At 31.3% G+C, this 18,483-nt stretch overlaps 2 protein-coding genes across 3 annotated transcripts in view; one reads left to right on the top strand and one right to left on the bottom strand.

Annotated features, from left to right (window-relative positions):
- Nucleotides 1-6,752, bottom strand: LOC129225226 (uncharacterized). Of its 2 annotated transcripts, XM_054859798.1 has the most exons (3): nucleotides 6,623-6,733; nucleotides 2,596-2,660; nucleotides 1-1,724 (listed from the first exon to the last, which is right to left on the bottom strand). In XM_054859798.1, exon 3 carries the CDS (start codon nucleotides 1,712-1,714, stop codon nucleotides 314-316), a length of 1,401 nt encoding a protein of 466 aa, XP_054715773.1. In that variant the 5' UTR covers nucleotides 1,715-1,724; nucleotides 2,596-2,660; nucleotides 6,623-6,733; the 3' UTR covers nucleotides 1-313. The 2 variants fall into 2 exon arrangements, with proteins under 2 accessions (XP_054715773.1, XP_054715774.1); XM_054859799.1 differs by lacking the exon at nucleotides 2,596-2,660 and having other exon boundaries at nucleotides 6,623-6,752.
- Nucleotides 6,753-7,177: 425 nt separating this feature from the next.
- LOC129224100 (transmembrane protein 59-like) overlaps nucleotides 7,178-18,483 on the top strand; it is a 31,752-nt gene continuing 20,446 nt past the window's right edge. Inside the window, exons 1-2 of the mRNA XM_054858506.1 lie at nucleotides 7,178-7,496; nucleotides 13,738-13,840. Coding sequence (XP_054714481.1) covers nucleotides 7,362-7,496; nucleotides 13,738-13,840 — 238 coding nt within the window. The 5' untranslated portion in view covers nucleotides 7,178-7,361. The remainder of the gene's footprint in view (nucleotides 7,497-13,737; nucleotides 13,841-18,483) is intronic.

Below are 18,483 nucleotides of genomic sequence, written 5' to 3'. Positions count from 1 at the left end.
TCACAAAACATATTTATTAACAGTTTTCTACAAAAAAATGGAATGTATAGTAGAAGATATAAAAAATATACATTACAGTAAAAGATTTGTACTGGGTGTTTATGCAAAACAATTATGTAGAAAATCAACATTCACAGTGAAAAAATACCCGTTATTTTTAACCAAAATTTGGCATTTGAAATCCTTATTGTACACTACATTCCTACTAATACTAAGTTACAATACACCATTATTTGTCTAAAAATCATAAGTTTATTACACAAAACAGGCACCAGTTATTTAAATTAAAAAATAAAAAAAAAAACTTTTAAACTTATTTGAGCAGCATAACACGACTTAAAAATGATCTCATTAATTTATGATTTAAAATAGCATTTTTATGTTGAATCAAATGGTTATCAGCTATTATAGTATCCGTCAAAACATCAAAGCTAAATAAGTGAAGGAACCATGTTTGTTGAACACCACAGCAGCTCCTGTAATGATTTAATAATGCTAAAGAGTCTGAAACAAATACATCACTCCATATATACTCGTGCTGCCACACAAAATGTACCCCACCAACCAAAATTCTTTCTGGTCTGACAATATATTTAGAACGAAAGGTATGTTGCCACGATGATTTTTGTCTTTTGTTATGGTCCAAGATATGAAAAAAGGTAGTAGGATCTTTTTCTAAGAAATATTCTTCACAGAATAATGACATAGGAATGACATAACTTGCTGCATTTGGGTTTTCTTCATCCAAAAATTGTAGCAATGCTTTAATATTGTGATGATTTTGTGGAACAACCATTTCATCAAAGTCAACAAGAATAGTATGTGTAAATCTATTCTTACTTTGAGTAATGCAATCTTGAGTAAAAATGAGTTGACCAAATTCATGTATTAAATCATTACTTGCAGGAATATCCCATGAAAGAAAATCTATACTCATGTTTGTATTCATTAAAAACTTAAAAAATAATTGCATTGGGTTTGAAGTATTATGATGATAAATTGTGAAATGATCAACACCCATAACAGAATAATAAGTGAAAAATTCAACAAGTCGGATAAAAGGAATCATGCCATACAAAGGCCGTACACATAAATTAATCCTTTGATTTTTGGAAGCTTCGTTAGAGAGTAGGCTCTTAACAGGCACCCACAAACTTTTATCTGAAGAACTAAGGATGGCAACATAATCAGGCTGAAATTTATCATGACTAAATTCTTTCATCACACAAAACAAATTTACTGCTGAATAAGCTTTGTCATGTGATTCAGGAATTAATTGTACTTCAATCACACCTGATCCAATATTATAAGAGCTAGCATTGAAAGTACAATTTAAAGGCTTGCTTTTAATGGAATCCACTTTAGCAAAGCCAATACATTTAATGCAGAGTTTTCCAACATGCTGCAAGAAGTTAGGACAATAATCAAAATAGGACGAGTAGATGTAGCCATCATTAGGTACTGGAAACCATGAACCAGTTTTTATAAATTCTTCTGCACTATAATATTTATTTAGAAATTTGAGGAAATTCAATTCTGTTTCATTAAGAAGCTTACTCTCCACATAGTTTACATTTCTGCTGTATGTAGAACAATCCACAGATTTTGCAGGAATGTTAAATTTAGGAAGTATCAGTATGCATATCAGAAATAGGGAATATATGCACAAAATACACAGAATGATCTTTTTCCGGAAAGTCAGTATTCTCTTCATTTGATAATGTCTGAAAAACAAAGTGACAAAATGGGTAAAATAAACAATGTGTTAAACAATAAGAATTTGTAGATAAATGATTATCATGAAAAAATACAGTTAATATTAAAAAAAATATGTCTGAGGATCTATCCCAATTAGGGGGCTTAACAAGCAACCAAGGCCGGACTATGGCTTTTGGGGACACTAGGCAGGAATTTTATTTGATGATAGTGAAGTAATAAAATATTTTGATTTTTACATATCACAATAGCAGAGCCAAATTTAGTGAGCCCTATACTAACATTTATAATATCATAAGTAGCAATATATATGCAAATATGCATACAATGCATGTATTTTGTTTTAGTGCACATGACATTACTCCCTTTTTTAAAAATTTTAACTACAAATTAGTGCCCTTTAAACAGTGATGCCCTGCGTCCGTGCCCGATGTGCCTATGCTTTAACTTGGCCCTACAGCTGATCAAAATGAAACGAACCAGTCAGGCGTAGATCTATAAATTTTGGGTCTCCCTTCAACAAAATATGTAGGGTCCCTCCCCAGATGTCAGTAGTGTATACTTGCAATGTTAAGAAGTATTAAGAAGTATTAGTGCTAGTTTTTTCCAATTTCTTGGGCTAATGCACTGCTTAAGGACGTACCCCCCCCCCCCCCCCCCCCCCGGCCAGTATGCAGATCCGAGCCGGGAACAAGTTCATGAACAAGACTGCTTCAATAACATGGTTAATTGGTTCATACTACTAGGCTTCTTAGGCTTCTACTTCTGCAAATTATTGCAAACAGAGTGTTTATAAAATATTGTACTGAACAAGAAAATTCATTTAAAAAAAATAATTCAAATTTAAACTTATTTTTTTAAAAACATTTTGATCCATACCTGATGAAGTTTTTTTCACGACATTAACGCACTTCTACTGTCGTATGCATGCACATTCTCTGGTTCTGAAAAGATTTAGATGATTTTCAACTTTACATCAGGCATTAGTTCATACTGATTTTATATTCGGGAAGGGGGGAGGGGGATCATATCAGTCCTTATATGGATATAAACTTCTATTAAAATAGACACTATGGTTTTGAAATCAAAAGTTTTTGGGGAGGGAAGGGGGGTGACTCCTGGTACCCCTGGGAGTTTTCTTTCATAGAAGTCATTTTCAGTTCCTGATTTTAGCGCAACATACATGCCTTAAGCTAAGCTAATACACTATCAATAGGGGGGGGGGGGGCACTGGATAAGAAAAGATCAAAAGAAAAAAATAATTATGAATAAATCTTTAAAATTTTCTTTATCAGTGTCAAACTTAATAAATACCATGCATTTTAATGTTTAAAACAGGGGTGGCCAACCTTTTTGGCAAAGATGTCACTTTTTTGAGGAAAAAAAGTTCTGCATGCCTCCTAAAATTTTTTTAATGCAGTGTAAGATATAAATAAGTGAAAAAAAATTGTAGGCTAATTAGGTGACTTAGCAGAGAATGCAATATGCTGGAAAACTCATTGGTTAAGAACTTACCAAAATACAAGCTAAAGTTTGCATTTTGTAATTTCAGGTCACTACAGGGTCAGCAACAGAAGACCAAGTTTAAGTCCTTGGCATAAAGAACTTAATGGATATATAATAAATTCTTTAACTTTTCTTCCCTAATGATTTTCAAGAAATGTAACAAAACCTTTTTCAAAAGTAGCAGTTGATCTTAATATCTTTATATTTAGGTGAATTCTAAAGCAGGAAATAAAATTTAAATTAAAATTTGAGAGAAAAAGTAGGTGGTATACAGCTTTGTATGAATAGCTTTTTATATAATGTCTACATTTCTTCTTCTCTTCGGTTAATTCTAAAGCAGCCTTTTTCTCTTAATTTTTAATTGGAACTTCATTGGCTGCTTTAGAATTTGCCTAAATGTAAACCTAATAATAATTTTCAACCTATAATTACCTAAAGATATTAAGATTAACTGTAATTTTTGAGTGTTGAATGAAAAAAATCATGTACTTATTTTATTTCATACTATTTAATGTGTGAACCAAGATTATAGAAATAATCTTTAGAATTGAAAAACATTTTTTATGTTTAATTTTGAAGTTTTATTGTTTTTAAATTTACATGATGCAAATTTCCTTGAAATTTAAAGCATATTATTACCTATTACCTATCCTAATTAAAAAGAAACCACAATATTGACTTTTGCTTTTGCATTAAGAAAGAATAGCTTATATTTTCCATCATCTGCTCTAAATATTACAACTTTGTATACTCAAATGTAAAAGCATTGAACAAGTATAAAAGAAAGAAGAAAAAAACTTTTCAAAACACTTTTTAACTGATTACTATATTTGAATGTAAGAAAGCTTCCAAATCCTGCATTATTTGAGATTTAAAATGACCAAATCTACAAATATGCTTGCTTAAATTCAGCATCAGCATTGAAATTAGTTTGTTAAATTTACTAACAAAACTTTATAATTACTACTATTTTTCATTGTTTTTGGCAACCGGAAGTAAAACACAGGTATATGACAGAGGATGAAAGTTAAGAAATAGTCTTTAAAAATGCTAGTAATTGGAAAATTTATTTTTTGTTTTTAGTTATTGGAAAATTTACAAAATTCCATTTCTCTCAGATTGCTAAGTTTTTCTAGTATTGTTGCTTTTTTGAGTGGCTGTTTTTTTTTTCTTATTCTTTTTGTGCACATGAATTTTCAAGTTTTATGCTATCATTAACTTTTAAAATCATAAAGAAATTTCTTTTAACTATTCCATCAACTCAAAAACCATTAACTTTGATAAAGATATGTTTATCAAAATATTAACTAGATAAGTGACAAAAAATAATTTTTAAGGAATATTTTTATTATACACAGAATAAATCACCTTACACAGATACAATTCCTGTGGCTCAATGGGGTCGTGAGAAAATGATCAGGAGAAACGACTTATTGTTGAATGTCTTTTCATATAAGCTCATTTACTTGTGACGCCAAAACAAGTGTTTACAGTAATCTGCAAATTTCAGCAATCAAACATTATTTCTTTTTACTTTTCAAGCACTAAGATATTTTTCAACTCTTCTGCTACTTCAGTGTTGAAAAATTGAAGATAAAGTTCCAGGTAGGATAAGAAGCTTTTTGTTTTCTCTAAATGTTTTAGATTACAAATATTGAGCCATACTACATTGACGTGAAAAGATGGACTAGATGTAAATAAAGAAATGCACCAATTGCCCCTGGTAGCTGAAACTGCAAGACGTAAGACGTGCGTGGCAGATTTTTCAGCGGCTTGCAGATAACTTTACCAAAGAGCAAAAAGAAAGAAAAAAAAGAAATACAAATTGGCAAAGATCGTATGGAGATGGTTTTTGATCGGAAAGACGATGGATGCTTCAGCATTTCAGCTAGAAACATAGTCGCCGTATTTGGTCATTCTAAAGATCGAAGTAGATAAGATGCTTAAGTGCCTAAGTTTTCATAAAGCAGAATTGGGTGTTTTATCTAACGGCAAACTAATGAAAATAGCGTAAAATGTGCAACAAATCTTTTTTTTTTAAATAATTTTCTTGAGAAATGAAAAATTTTAAATTTAAAATTTCAACTTATCCTCATTGCTTTGGATGCAAAAGCGCTAAAAACTTTTCAACTAAAGTGTAGTCTCATGTGGATTTTTATTTTTAAATTATTTTTTTGCAACAAATTCAAAAAATTATACCTTAACTTTTGGCGTAGCCATATTTGGTCATTTCCAAGATGTTGGTACGCAATACTCTTTGTGCCTACATTTTCACAAACGAAATTGGATGTTTATTGCGAACTATTGAAGTTTATGCAAAGTGACCAATTTGTTTCGGATAATTCTTAATTATTGTCTTGAAAAATGCAAAATTTTATCTTTGGAATATTATCTTAGCTTCATTGCATTTGAGGCCAATGTGCTATTTCAACTAAACTGACTATTTCATTTAAATTGTAGTTTTTTTACAGATTTTGAATTTTGTACTACCATTTTTATGTAACAAATTCAAAAATCTATTTATAATCATGAATTTTTCACATAGATGCCATGCTTGGGCATTCGCAAGATGGAAATAGACAAGACTATTATTTGCCTAAGTTTCCAAAAACAGAACTGGATGTTTAACGGAATACAAAATTGAAGATAACACAAAATATACAATTAAAGATTATTTTCATAAAAAATGTGAATTATTAGTATCTGCACAATCGTATCTGATCCTCATTGCTTTGGAAGCTTTGCCATAAACTAAAACATCAATCTAAAATGCAGTTTTCTGCCAACTTGTCATTTACTAATTTATTTGTTTATTTTCATTTAAAAAAAAAATCGAAAATCTATTTTGACTTAAATTTTCCATATTTAGATAAATTTGTCTTGAATAATTGTTTTTCATAGTGCACACAGTTCTATTTATTTTTATGAGAGTAGTCAACCCCCCCTCTCCTTTTTTTAATACATTTAAACTCAACTACAGCGAAAATTTCTCTGTGTTGACCCCTTTACAAGGAATGTGTATTTTATGGAAACTTAAAATAAAACTAATAATAATGCTGCAAATTATTTTCAACGGTCCAAAATAGTGTCGCAGACTGGTTAGAAAGTTTCTGGTACTGGGCAATTGCCGATGTCAATTATTTGGACAAAGACAAATTGATGCCAAGCAGACAGGACATGGGAATTTTACTGACTTAAATAATTTTCTATTTCGGGAAAAAATACTCAAAATTGGCATCCTTTGGGCAGGCTTGCTATTTTAGGGGATCAGTTCCTCTCCTTTGGCTTTGGGAAATTAATGTATTTACATGAAAGTAAGCATGGTTTTTGTTGAAAAAACATGCGAATTTTCGTTTGAAAAACATATGAATTCATATTAGAACAAAATAGCGAGACTTACGAATTTCAGCGAAAAGAACATGCGAATTTATTCTTTTGTTGCTTGTCAACTAAATTAGACACAATGTGTCAAGATTGTGATATAACATGCCATAATGACTTTGGTTGGCTGTGTTTGTTTTGAATTGAAAGAGGGGCGGAGGGAGATGAACACAGTTACAGTTTATCATTATTATTATAACTAACAAAACCACTGAGTTACAGAAGGGATACATTCGGAAATAGGTACCGGTGCCACCGCAAGCGCCTGTTTCCGAAAGTAGCCGTTGTTTAGACGAAGACCGATGTTGATTTTTTTGGACTTATAGAACGTTATTTCAGCCGGAATTTATCTCTCTTTCCAGATAGCAGTACGCGACGTCGCGTCGTACAGGATCTAGTGTACAGAGTTTTTTTTTTCAAGTTTATCATAAAGTTGGCATCGTTTGATAAACGAAAGTAGTTGTTGTACAAAAAGTTAAATCCAGACGAGTCTCATACCATATGACGTCAAAGTCAGTAATCAAAAGTACAGAAGAAATTTACCATTCATGTTGAAAAATGACTTAAATATACAATGGATTAATTTAAATTCCCCTCTCCGATCTAAAACAATTACATTTGTGCCAGAAAAGCCTTATTTATTTATTTTTTTTGAATACTTGTGCAATTAGACAGCATGACGTCACAGAAATGAAACTAGTCTAGATTTAGCCCTTAACGTTTTTTTCTGCATTTATCGTAATATCTGTGTTTTAGAAATGGGGTATTTACATTTTATTACTTGTGCGATATTTGTCTTATTATTTCATAATTCGTGTGGAACATTGTTGGACCGATTTTTGGCAGAATCAACTTCTTGTGAAGTACACTGTGAAAAAACATTTTCTTCCTCTGTAAGTCTTCTTCCATCCTTTTCTCTTAATACACTGCAAATTACCTCATTGAAAATACTTTCGAGTATCTCACATAGTTATGATGAATTGGTAAAGCTCGTTTGAGTATGTGCATGTTATTCTCTCGTTTTTTTTTCTAGAATTCTTTTTCGATATCTTTGACATTGGCCATGTCGTTTACCGTTTAAGAAAGAGTACGACGCTTTTGTTTTTTAAAAGTATTTTTGGCCAGCTAAATAGGACGCTGTGAATCATTGCTCCATATTAACGAAGTGTAATAATTAAGGACATTAAAAGAAAAATAAATAAATATGCAATGGCAGGGCTGCCACTAGAGTTTTTAAGTACAGGAGCAAAACTGTTTTGGAATCTGATGGATCAAACTTTTCTAGTTTAACATTAGAAACCTAAGTATCTGATTAAACTTTGATCAAAACCACAATTATGAATTTCTTGAATGAGACTAATAGTCTTGACTAGTTTGCAGTGTGGTTTCAGAAAGGGTAAATCGTATGTGCTACTAATTTATTGCATTATGACAAGGTTACCTAGGCTTTAGATTACAAAAAGTGTGTTGTTTATATTGATTTAAAAAAATATATATATTGATAAGGTATTGCATGATGCATGTTGCTGTTCTCAGCAAACTAGCTGATATAAGAATAGAAGGGAAAACTTTACTTTGGGTTAGGAATGGCTGACTGGAAGGAAACAAAGAGTAGTTGTGAGAAAATCATTCTTAGTAGAGTGATGTTTTAAGCAGTTTTCCTCAGGGATCAGTTTTAGGGCCTCTTTTTTAATGAAGGAAATTCATGAATATAGTTCTGGAAACATGAATGGTTTCACTCATGAGGTAAAAGGTATGGGTATTGTAGAAAAAGAACAGGTGAAACAGCTTCAAGAGGATTTAGATCAGATTACTAAGTGATATTAGATTTTCTGTAAGCCTTTTATGTTCATAAAAATTTAAATAATCTTTGCAATCAGTCTTTTGCGGTTCCGCATATCTCTCCAATCTTAATCGATGGGTTCAAATTTACGTATTCTGATACGTCAAATCATGCCTCAGCACTCGCTGAGATCTGATTGGTCCCCTTTTGAATTTAAACTCTTATGACTGTGTTGAAAACGTTGTTTCTGACTTTTATCTATTACTAAGTGGCGTGGCGAATTATGAACTCATATCCAAATAATAGTTTTCAAAACAAATTCCAGCTGAAATTTAATTATGCATTATTTAAAAGATTTTAAGTCAATAATTTTACAAGTAAGTTATTTTTTTTAAGTAAAAATAAACAAATATATAAAAGGTAGGATTAATTTAGTTGGAATTAAAACAAATCATATCAATCTATTCTTCTATTCCGGCAAACTTAAATAATTTTTAAAAGCAAATGAGAAACAATGTTAAAAGCACAAATGTGCAAGAGCACTGCTGTATTTGTTTCTGTATTACAAGGAACATCTTTTTCAGGGCATAAAATGTGAGCTAATGAATGTAAAAAAATCCGATATTTGTCGGATATGTTTAAATCCGTAAGCTCACATTTTGTGCATTGGAAAAAGCATTCCTTGTAATGCCAAACACATGTCTGCAGTGTTCCTGCACATTTGTGCTTTTAATGTTGTTTTATTTTTTAAGAAAGGGTGTTTTTATGCTTCTTATTAATAATTTTAGAAGTGACAAAAATCCATTTAATAATATAAACATTTCATATTTTCTGTACTTACCTTTTCTGCCCTATTTTTAATAAATAAGTTTCATCAACTTTAAGGCATTAAAATATAAGATTTACTCCATTGAAGCATAAGAAACTTCATTATTCTCAAAATTTGAATTTTACTTGTAAATTTGAATTGTAAATGATTATGGTTTATTATATATTTGCTCGTTTTTATTAATTGTAAAATCTGCTTTGAACAATATTCAATTTTTTACAACTACTCGGTATTGGCCAAGTACCTGATCAAAATTTGGCCGAGTGCCGAGTACTCAGCAAATTGGCGGAGTGGCTGAATACTGAGTAGTTACCGAGTGCTCGGTACATCTCTAGCAGTTAATGTAAAGAAATGTCAAGTGCTACAATTAGATCATGGAAATAGGCGTATGAGTTATCAAGGGTATGGTTATTAGTCAGGCAGAAAATGTTTTTCATATGGGTTCTTAATAAATCAGGATTTCAATTTTAGTCGACAGTGTAGCGTTACAAATAACAAAGCCAACAGAATGCTTGGATTATCTATAGATCTATTTCAAAAAAAATCTAAGAAGGTTCTTATGCCTTTATAGGAGTTTAGTAAGACCTCATTTGGAGTGTGTTCCGTTTTGGTCTTATCCAGGAAAGATGTTTTTTGTATTGGAAAGGGTTCAAAGGAGGGCTACTAGACTAGTAAGGGGTCTTTCAGATTGATTTTTTATGATGACTTAAAAGGCTTAATATGTATAGCTTGGAGCAGAAGAGAGTCCGAGGGGACATGATTCAGTTGTAAAAATTTATCAAAATGAAAGACGTAATGGGTTAAATTTTTCCTTCAGTCAAAAGTACTACTTTTAGTCACTGAAATTGATAGAATAAGCAAAAAAAAAAATAATAACATAGACCCAGAAAATACTTTTATTTTCCCAACAACTATTTTTTAATTAATTTTTTTAAATGTCCGATTTTTCAAACAAGGCGTGGTCTTGATGACTTCACAAATGATGCTCTTTGGTGCATCTTTCCGCCGCATTCCCACGTTATGATACTCAAGAAGCAAATTAAAATTGTGCTGTACGCTTTGCTATCAACCATATTGTTGCCCTTGAGTAAAGATGCGAATTAAATATTTTACTCCGTGAAAATGGCAACACTAAATGGTATTTCATCATTTGCGATGTCCTCGTCAATATTTGTAAACAATGAAAGCACGCCGATTAAAGTCATTTTTTTAAAATATTAAACTTAAATAAATTATTTAAAAAATGGTCAAATTCTATGTTTTTAAACATGCTCTTTCAGAAAAAAATACTTTTAAAATTTTGGAAACTACCCCATTTTATTTGATCCTCATTGCTTTGGAAGCTTTGCTATAAACTAAAATGTTCCTCTAAAATGCAGTTTCCTGCCAACTCTCATTCACTAATTTATTTATTTATTCATTTAAAAAAAAAACTATTTTAACTTAAATTTTTCATATTTAAATAAATATGTATTGAATAATTGTTTTACACAGTGCGCAAAATTCTATTAATTTTTGTAAAAGTAGTGAAAATTGCTCTACCCCCCTCCCCTTTTTTTATACCTTAAAACTCAGCGACAGTGGTGGCTACTAAGTTTTTTGGGTCTAGTGGCCACTGGCCAGTTTCAAAATTTTTGAGACTTGACCTTTACCAGGGACTTGCATATTTTATGAAAACTGAAAATATAATTAATGATGCTGCAGATTATTTTCAACTGCCCGAAACAGTGTCGCAGACTGGCTAGGAAGTTTCTGCTCCTGGGTTTTGCGCTTCTGACAAAGCATGTTTTCCTCAATTTTTGAAGTGGTGGGGTAAAGAACTGCTGAAGTCATACCAGACCTCTCTGATTTCTTTATGTATATCGCATGTGCGTGAGAACAAGTTAAAGTTTAGCGAATTGCTTGTAGTAGTAAATTTATGGATATAAACGTTTGAAGTTTGAACCTTGTTAAGGTCCCTTTAATTCATCCTCACTGTTCGTATCGGATAGAATAGATGCAATGAAGTAATGATACTAAAACTGTTTTCACTTTCTCTTTGAGGCTGAAGCTGTGATTTCTCTCTCGCCCTCTTTCTTTTGGACAAATTTAGTTGTTAATATCTTTGCATTTGCAAAATGAACCATCAAATAGCAGTTTACTAGCTTGGTAAAATGGTTCTAATTATTTTCTTAGCTATTTTTGGATAGAATTTCAAAAGATTGTAGCATTTCAAGAGGTAGATTTTTAGCATCTCTTACTCATTTAGGGGAGATTAGGGATGGATGGGACAGTTCTCGCAAAAATATTTCTTATAAATTATTTTCTACTGGTATAACACTGAAAGTTTCAGAATAACAAATTGAAACATTTTAATATATTTAAAAAATATAAATTTTATGGTAATTATTAAAATGGTCATTTCTGAAGACAATTACAATAGCAGTAAAAGTGTCCCATCCCTCCCTCATATAAGGGAGGGATGGGACATTTTTGGAAGTTAAAATACATAAGCATAGTTTTCAAAAATATTATGAAAAATGACAAAGACAGTATGTCATTTATTTATGTAAGGTTTATTTAACATTGGGAACATCTATTTTATCTAACATTATACTTTAATAAATCAGCATCAAATGAAAAATTTCTGTGCTCGACTAGTTCCACCAACCATATTTGGTGGGGGAAACTTGGCAATATGTCTGTTTTATCAATCACTGAACTATCTGTTGTTTGTGGAAAGATAAATTTTCCTTTTTCATTTTTTCTCATAAAGAGTACTTGAAAGGTCTCATCATTATCCTTGCTTTCAACTCCTCCAACATAATTGAAATTCTTAGAGTTCTATTATCAGGGCCCGATTCAATTCATAAAATACATTCATCAATTATTTTTATTTATTAATGTCTTAAAATGTCTAATCAGAAAAACAAAATTAATTAGTCTGAAACTTTAACACGAGTCATTAAAAAGGTACTTATTTTATGGTTTATATATGAGTAACTGGATGTTATTTTCCAATATAAAATTTCATTTTACAAAAATATACTACATTTTTGTAAACAATATGTTTTTTCTTCGCATAATGTGCTTCATGAGAAAACAACCTGTAATGAAACCACTGTTATACTTCTTACAAAGAAGTATACAGCTAACCAATTGATTGAAAGTATATTATATAGTACATAAAAATAATAATAAGATTGATAAATATTACAAGAGTAAGGAAAACTTAGTCATACTGCTGTAAACTTTCAATGTAAAGAAATTAGTTTCGAAAAAAATCATAGAAGTTGATACAATTCTTATATATCAAGTTGATAATTTCAATGACTTTTTATTCTGCAATTCAATTCCAAAACAAGATAGTATGCCAAAAATAAAATATTAAAAAATTTGGACAATCAGTATAATTATTTAGCTGCAGATATTAAAAGGGAGGGATGGGACATGTCCCATCCCTCCCTAAACCATACTGTCCCATCCCTCCCTTTACACAACATTTCAGTAAAATAGCTTGTTACTAGAAGCATGCTACTTTTAGGTTTAACTTAACTATTACTTTATAAAAGCTGTATTATTAGGTGTATAAAACAGCAAAAAGAATTATGTTAACATCAATAAATGAGATTGAAAACTTACCTTGAAAACAAATTATTTATTTTGGTGTTGTAAAATAGCTTTTCTCTGGTATACATTCATAGAACTCTGCAACTAAAATGATTTATAGCAACAAACATGGTTTTATGGTTGTTCCATTTAGTGGAAGAGTCAGAAATTGAAAACAATGTTTATTTTAAGAATAATTGAAGGAGTCCCATCCATCCTTAATCTCCCCTATGTTGCACAGTAGGCAGGAAGCGTTTGACCAAATTCACACATTTAAAAGCCAATTCTAGCACCTAAAATGGCTGGTGTGAATTTAAACCAGATGGAAATTGGAAGTTTGATTACTTGTTTCTGTAAACTAAGAAACATTTATTATTATTGCAATCTTGCATGGAACATATCCTATTTGCGTAAGGAATTCCAAACTCAATCTGGAGGCAAAAACACAAAAGATCAGGATGGAATAAAATTTCACACATGTTATTTTGAGACCATTTTGCATCTTTTTAATCCTCTGCCCCTAAACATTTCAAAAAACAAAATTTAAATGACCCATCCTTTTGTACATTGCATTCCAGGATTTTTACATGGTTATGTATTGGAGTTTGCCAGTTAACTAGAGCTTTGCATTTTGGAACTGGATATGTTTATGCAACCAAAAAAGTTATATCTGTTCGGAAAAGAAGTTAGTTACCAAAAAAAAAAAAAAAATCTGAGAAAAGTAACATTAATTCCTCTCTAATTGTCAAACAAAAATATGGATCAGACATACATTCAATGCAACAATAAAAAATGTGACATATTACAGATGTTCAGTAAAAAAACTTATGAGTTTGCAGGTAGTTTTGAATTGTGTGTGTAGATGCTTTGTATATTTTTTCTTAGTATGCATGGCATATTTAAATATTGATTGATTTTCCTTCCTTTTTTTTAGGAATTAGTAAAGTCTTGCTCTGAAGGTTGTCGTCTTTTCATTGTAATAAGCTTGGCAAAAAATTTTCCAGATGCTAACAAAACTCAGCATTTATGTCAATCAGGTATCATGTATGCTTTTCATAATCTTTGGTTAAGTGATTGAGCATTACAAACAATTCATAAATAATATTTTTCGTTGCTCAAATCTGTAAGTAGCATCATAAATCTTGCATATTTTTGAAAATTAGAGCAAAAATGCTTTTTAAAAAACAATTACTTAGTGTCTCTCCCATAACAAAAAAGGGGCCAGTAGCTTTCAGATTAAAAGGGCAATTTTTGACAGAAATGTTTGCAAAAGAAAAGGTTAAATAATGAAAAGCTTTTTAGCATTTAGTTTTAATAGTTATACTAAAATCATTCAGGTTTAATTGAAATCAGATTTTAGTGGATAAATGAAGAAAAGGGGTTACGTTTCATGGCCAGACTTGGGTGAATCTTTACCCTTTGAAAAGAAAAGTTTGCTTTTGTAATGAAATTTTGTTGAAACTTCAAAGGAGCAAGAAGGGTGCATCAAGTGTTAGCTTAAAAGGGGTAGGGCACAGAATCCTTAAAAAAACCTGGAGGAAACTCAATTACTGGTTTAAATATTATGATCTCATTAAAATTCATCCTCTATCCCTCTTGCAATATTTGCAGTTTTTTTATTTTAGCTCTTCTTCAGACTAACAACCAGTACTGTAAATGGGAGGGGTATTGCGGGGGGGGGGGGTCTCTTTCCCTGGGAAATATTTGGTTTTTACTCATAAAAAATTCAAATCAAAAAGGAGTTCTCCCAAATATTTTTGCCCAAAACAGCAAACACTGCTAGCAACTCAAATTGTTTTGAAATGCAAGATTTTACTTTATTTTGCTGGGGAATAAAGTTACTAAATGTAACCTTCTTTACAGAAGTATAGAGTTTTTTAATCTGTAAGTTTTTTCTTTGCGAAGTTATTCTACAACCTTTAAACCATGCTAAATTTAGTTCTAATTTTAGTTAACTCTTTTGGCACTTTTTTACTCTCTTCTATATCTAATGCAAAAAAGACAGTATCGGATTCATGAAATTTTTTGCCTTTTGGGACTTGCATGTTTATAAGCGAGCTGCAGTGGCAGCAATTTGGGGAGGGGGGGCAACCACCTCAGCACTTTTTATGGTTCATTTATTTATTTCATTTTCCAATTTAGGAACTAAAACTAGAAATTATATAATAAGCAGAAATGTCGAAATTTTCAATTTATAATTAGCTTAACAGCACCAGTAACAGACAAGGGTCCAGGAACAGAGAGTCATAAGAACTTTAGAGGGTAAAACCGATGTTGCTGCGACCCATAAATACAGTGCAACCATTTAGTGTTATCAAAGTGAATTTTATGAGCCAGTTCGTATTTACAAGGCAGTGGTGGAAGTTTATGAACATCCACCACATGGTCTGCCGGTGTTTCATGTTCATTTGAATTTAATAAGGTAGGGTCACCCGGGGTAAAATGGGTATAAAAAACAGCATTTTTGATTTCAGTGACCCATAGCAGAAATATGAAATATAATTATGTTTTTGTTCAATATTCTATACATTGTGTATCCTAGGTCTAATTTGGACATAGTTTGTGTTAACTTTTTACTTTAAATTTAGTGTAAAGGGGTATACCTCTTTTACCCCTGTGTATACCCATTTTACCCCGTGCTTTGGGGTAAAATGGGTATACACCGGGGTAAAATGGGTATATGCTTTTTAAAGTTGAACTACACTGTAACTAATGGAGAAAATTTTTTTTAATTGAGTATAATTGCATTGGAGAATCAAAACTTTAATCCAAAACAACCACAAAAAATGTTTACAGAACCAAATTTATGAACACAAGGTGCATTGGCAAAGTCTTGCGGTTTGGCTGAGGTAGTATTTTTACAACTTTGTGATGCCTGCACAATATCAATGTCATCTTTCTTGGGGAGCACATAGGATAATTTGGCAGATGATTTTGTAGCAAACTTCTCAGTATATTCACCTTCAGCTGACATTTCAGTGATTAAACCTATGAATTCCACAAATTCAACAACCGGCCTGTCGCCAATTGCTGGGATGAACAATTAGGAGAATCACTAATTTTCACTCCTACTTCATTAGTTATTTTATCAATTATTCAGGGCTCCCAAATGGTCCGCTTTTCCCGCCAAAGTCCGTTTTTTAGGGTAAAGTCCGCTTTAGACCGCTTTTTAACATTTTGGTCCGTTTAGTCCGCTTTTGTATTGTTTTTACTAAAAAATCAGATTTTAAAAATTTTCATTACATTAAAAGATACTGTGTGCTGGCTTATGTTAAGCCCGAACACTCTGCCGCGGCGCCGTTTTTCTTGAACTTGACTTTCTGGTATTATTTCGCTTCAGATTGACGTCATTACTCCTCCTCCCACCGCTGTAACATGGAAATCTAGCAAATGAAGAAGTTTGGGGGAAGAGTTATGCCGTGAAATCAAAGCATTTTGCTACCGATATTTTTCACGGGTTCGTACGCACTTGAAAAAAATCAAGAATGTTTCATCAGTGCAATTTTCTGAACTTTTGTTCGATATGTAGCATCGCGAAAAAATACTTCCTGTTGTTTGCGAGTTCAATGTTTTTGCATCTTGTTAATATTTTGATGTTTTTGACAATCAGAAGTTACTTTAACATTCATTAACTTAGATTAGCTTATTTTATGTTTAATTACAATAGATAATAAACTTTTTTTTCGGAACCATGATAACTTCAAACTTTCTTGGACTTCGCCGAAAATTGCTTGCTGGGTTTTGAGACTTCAATCTCTTTGCATCTTGTAAATATTTTGATATTTTTGGCAATCAGAAGTTATTTGGCACACTCCACCATAGATTAGCTTATTTTTTGTTTAATTTTAATAGATAAGAGACTACTTCTTTTTTCGAAACATTGAACTTACTCGCACTTCGCGATCTTTTTGCATCTTGTTAATGTTATGATATTTTTGGCAATCGGAAGTTATTTTGACAGCACCTCCTTAGATTAGCTTATTTTTTGGTTAATTTTGAAAGACAATTTTTATATTTTTGGTACCATAGCAACATTGAACTTTCTCGCACTTCCCGGAAAGTGCTTGTCGTGTTTGAGATTTCAATCTTTTTGCATCCTGTAAATAATTTGATATTTTTGTAAATCAGAAGTTATTTTGACACACTCCACCATAGATTAGCTTCTGTTTTGTTTAATTTTAATAGATTAGAGACTACTTTTTTTCAAAACCATGGCAACATTGAACTTACTGGCACTTCGCGGAAAATTGCCTGTCGTGTTTGAGATTTCAATCTTTTTGCATCTTGTTAATATTTTGATATTTTTGGCAATCGGAAGTTATTTTGGCATACGCCACCATACATTATCTTATTTTTTGTTTAATTTTAATAGGTAATAAACTACTTTTTTTTTTCGAAACCATGGCAACATTGAACTTACTCGCACTTCGCGATCTTTTTGCATCTTGTTAATGTTATGATATTTTTGGCAATCGGAAGTTATTTTGACATACGCCATCATAGAATAGCTTATTTTTTGTTTAATTTTAATAGATAATAAACTTTCTTATTTTTGGAACCATAGCAGCATTGCACTTACTCGAACTTCGCGAGGAATTGCTTCTTGTCTTTGAGATTTCAATCTTTTTGCATCTTGTACATATTTTGATATTTTGCTCAATCGAATGTTATTTTCACATATGCTATCCTAGACTAGCATATTTTATGTTCAATTTTAGTCATGTTTAGTTTTAGAGAATATTTTTTTTTTGGAAATTATGCCAACAGTGAACATACTTCGCGAAAATTTGATTCTCTTGTGCCAGATTTCAATCCTTTTGCATCTTGTAATTATTTTAATATTTTTTAAAATTGGAAGCTGTTTTGACATGTGCTACCTCAAATTTTTTTATTTAATTTTATTTTTAAAAACTAAAAAACTTTATATCCTTATTTTTTTAAGTAATCATAATGAGTATTTTCAATTTGAAAATATAGCTCTATGAATCTAAACTTAAACATTTATTTATTACATTAAGTTATCCAGTAAAAGCAGGCTCAAATTTACTTTCAGTGTATTTATCGCTTAAGCAGCATTTGTATATTTTTGGGTATGGTGACTTTAATAAAAAAAAATTTCTTTCTCACTAATATTTATATGTACTTGAAGACAGTTACAATATTTTTTTGGTGCCCGAACAAATAATGCATACATATGAACAAATGATTTGGATACTTAGCATACTAATAAATGATTTGCAAATCTCTAATATTTTTGAACTTAGTCAGTTAGTAGCGTAGCCAGAAATTACCTCCTGCTTTGGTGTTTGGTCATAAACTCTCATATATATATATAAACTTACCATATTTTGGCTGGAAATATGTGTAAAAACCAAGGGCTGTGGAGGGGGAAGGGGACTTCCTGGCCTCCAAACTATATCTTCTTGTCATGCGGTACCTTATATCAAAATGAATTCTCTTTAAACTGGTTATGTGAAAAATTTTGTTAACTACTATGTACTAAGATGTTTACTGTAATAACTGTATCTAAAAGGTCTTTATTAGGTATGCACTGATTGATCGGTCACTTGGGTGATTATTTTTAACTAGCCAGTTTTTACCTGTTTAGTAGAAAATTTATTTTACAATTAAAGTTACTCTGTAAGATGGTCAGTTACATGCTTGCTTGTCACTACCCTCC

Source organism: Uloborus diversus, chromosome 6 (genome assembly GCF_026930045.1).
Source record: "Uloborus diversus isolate 005 chromosome 6, Udiv.v.3.1, whole genome shotgun sequence".
NCBI lineage: Eukaryota > Metazoa > Arthropoda > Arachnida > Araneae > Uloboridae > Uloborus > Uloborus diversus.
Note: the sequence above shows the minus strand (reverse complement) of the source record. Positions and strands in the feature narration are given on the sequence as shown.

What these genes read in the sequence shown, in the direction of transcription:
- LOC129225226 (XM_054859799.1), bottom strand. Translation starts at nt 1,714, where the DNA reads ATGAAGAGAATACTGACTTTCCGGAAAAAGATCATTCTGTGTATTTTG.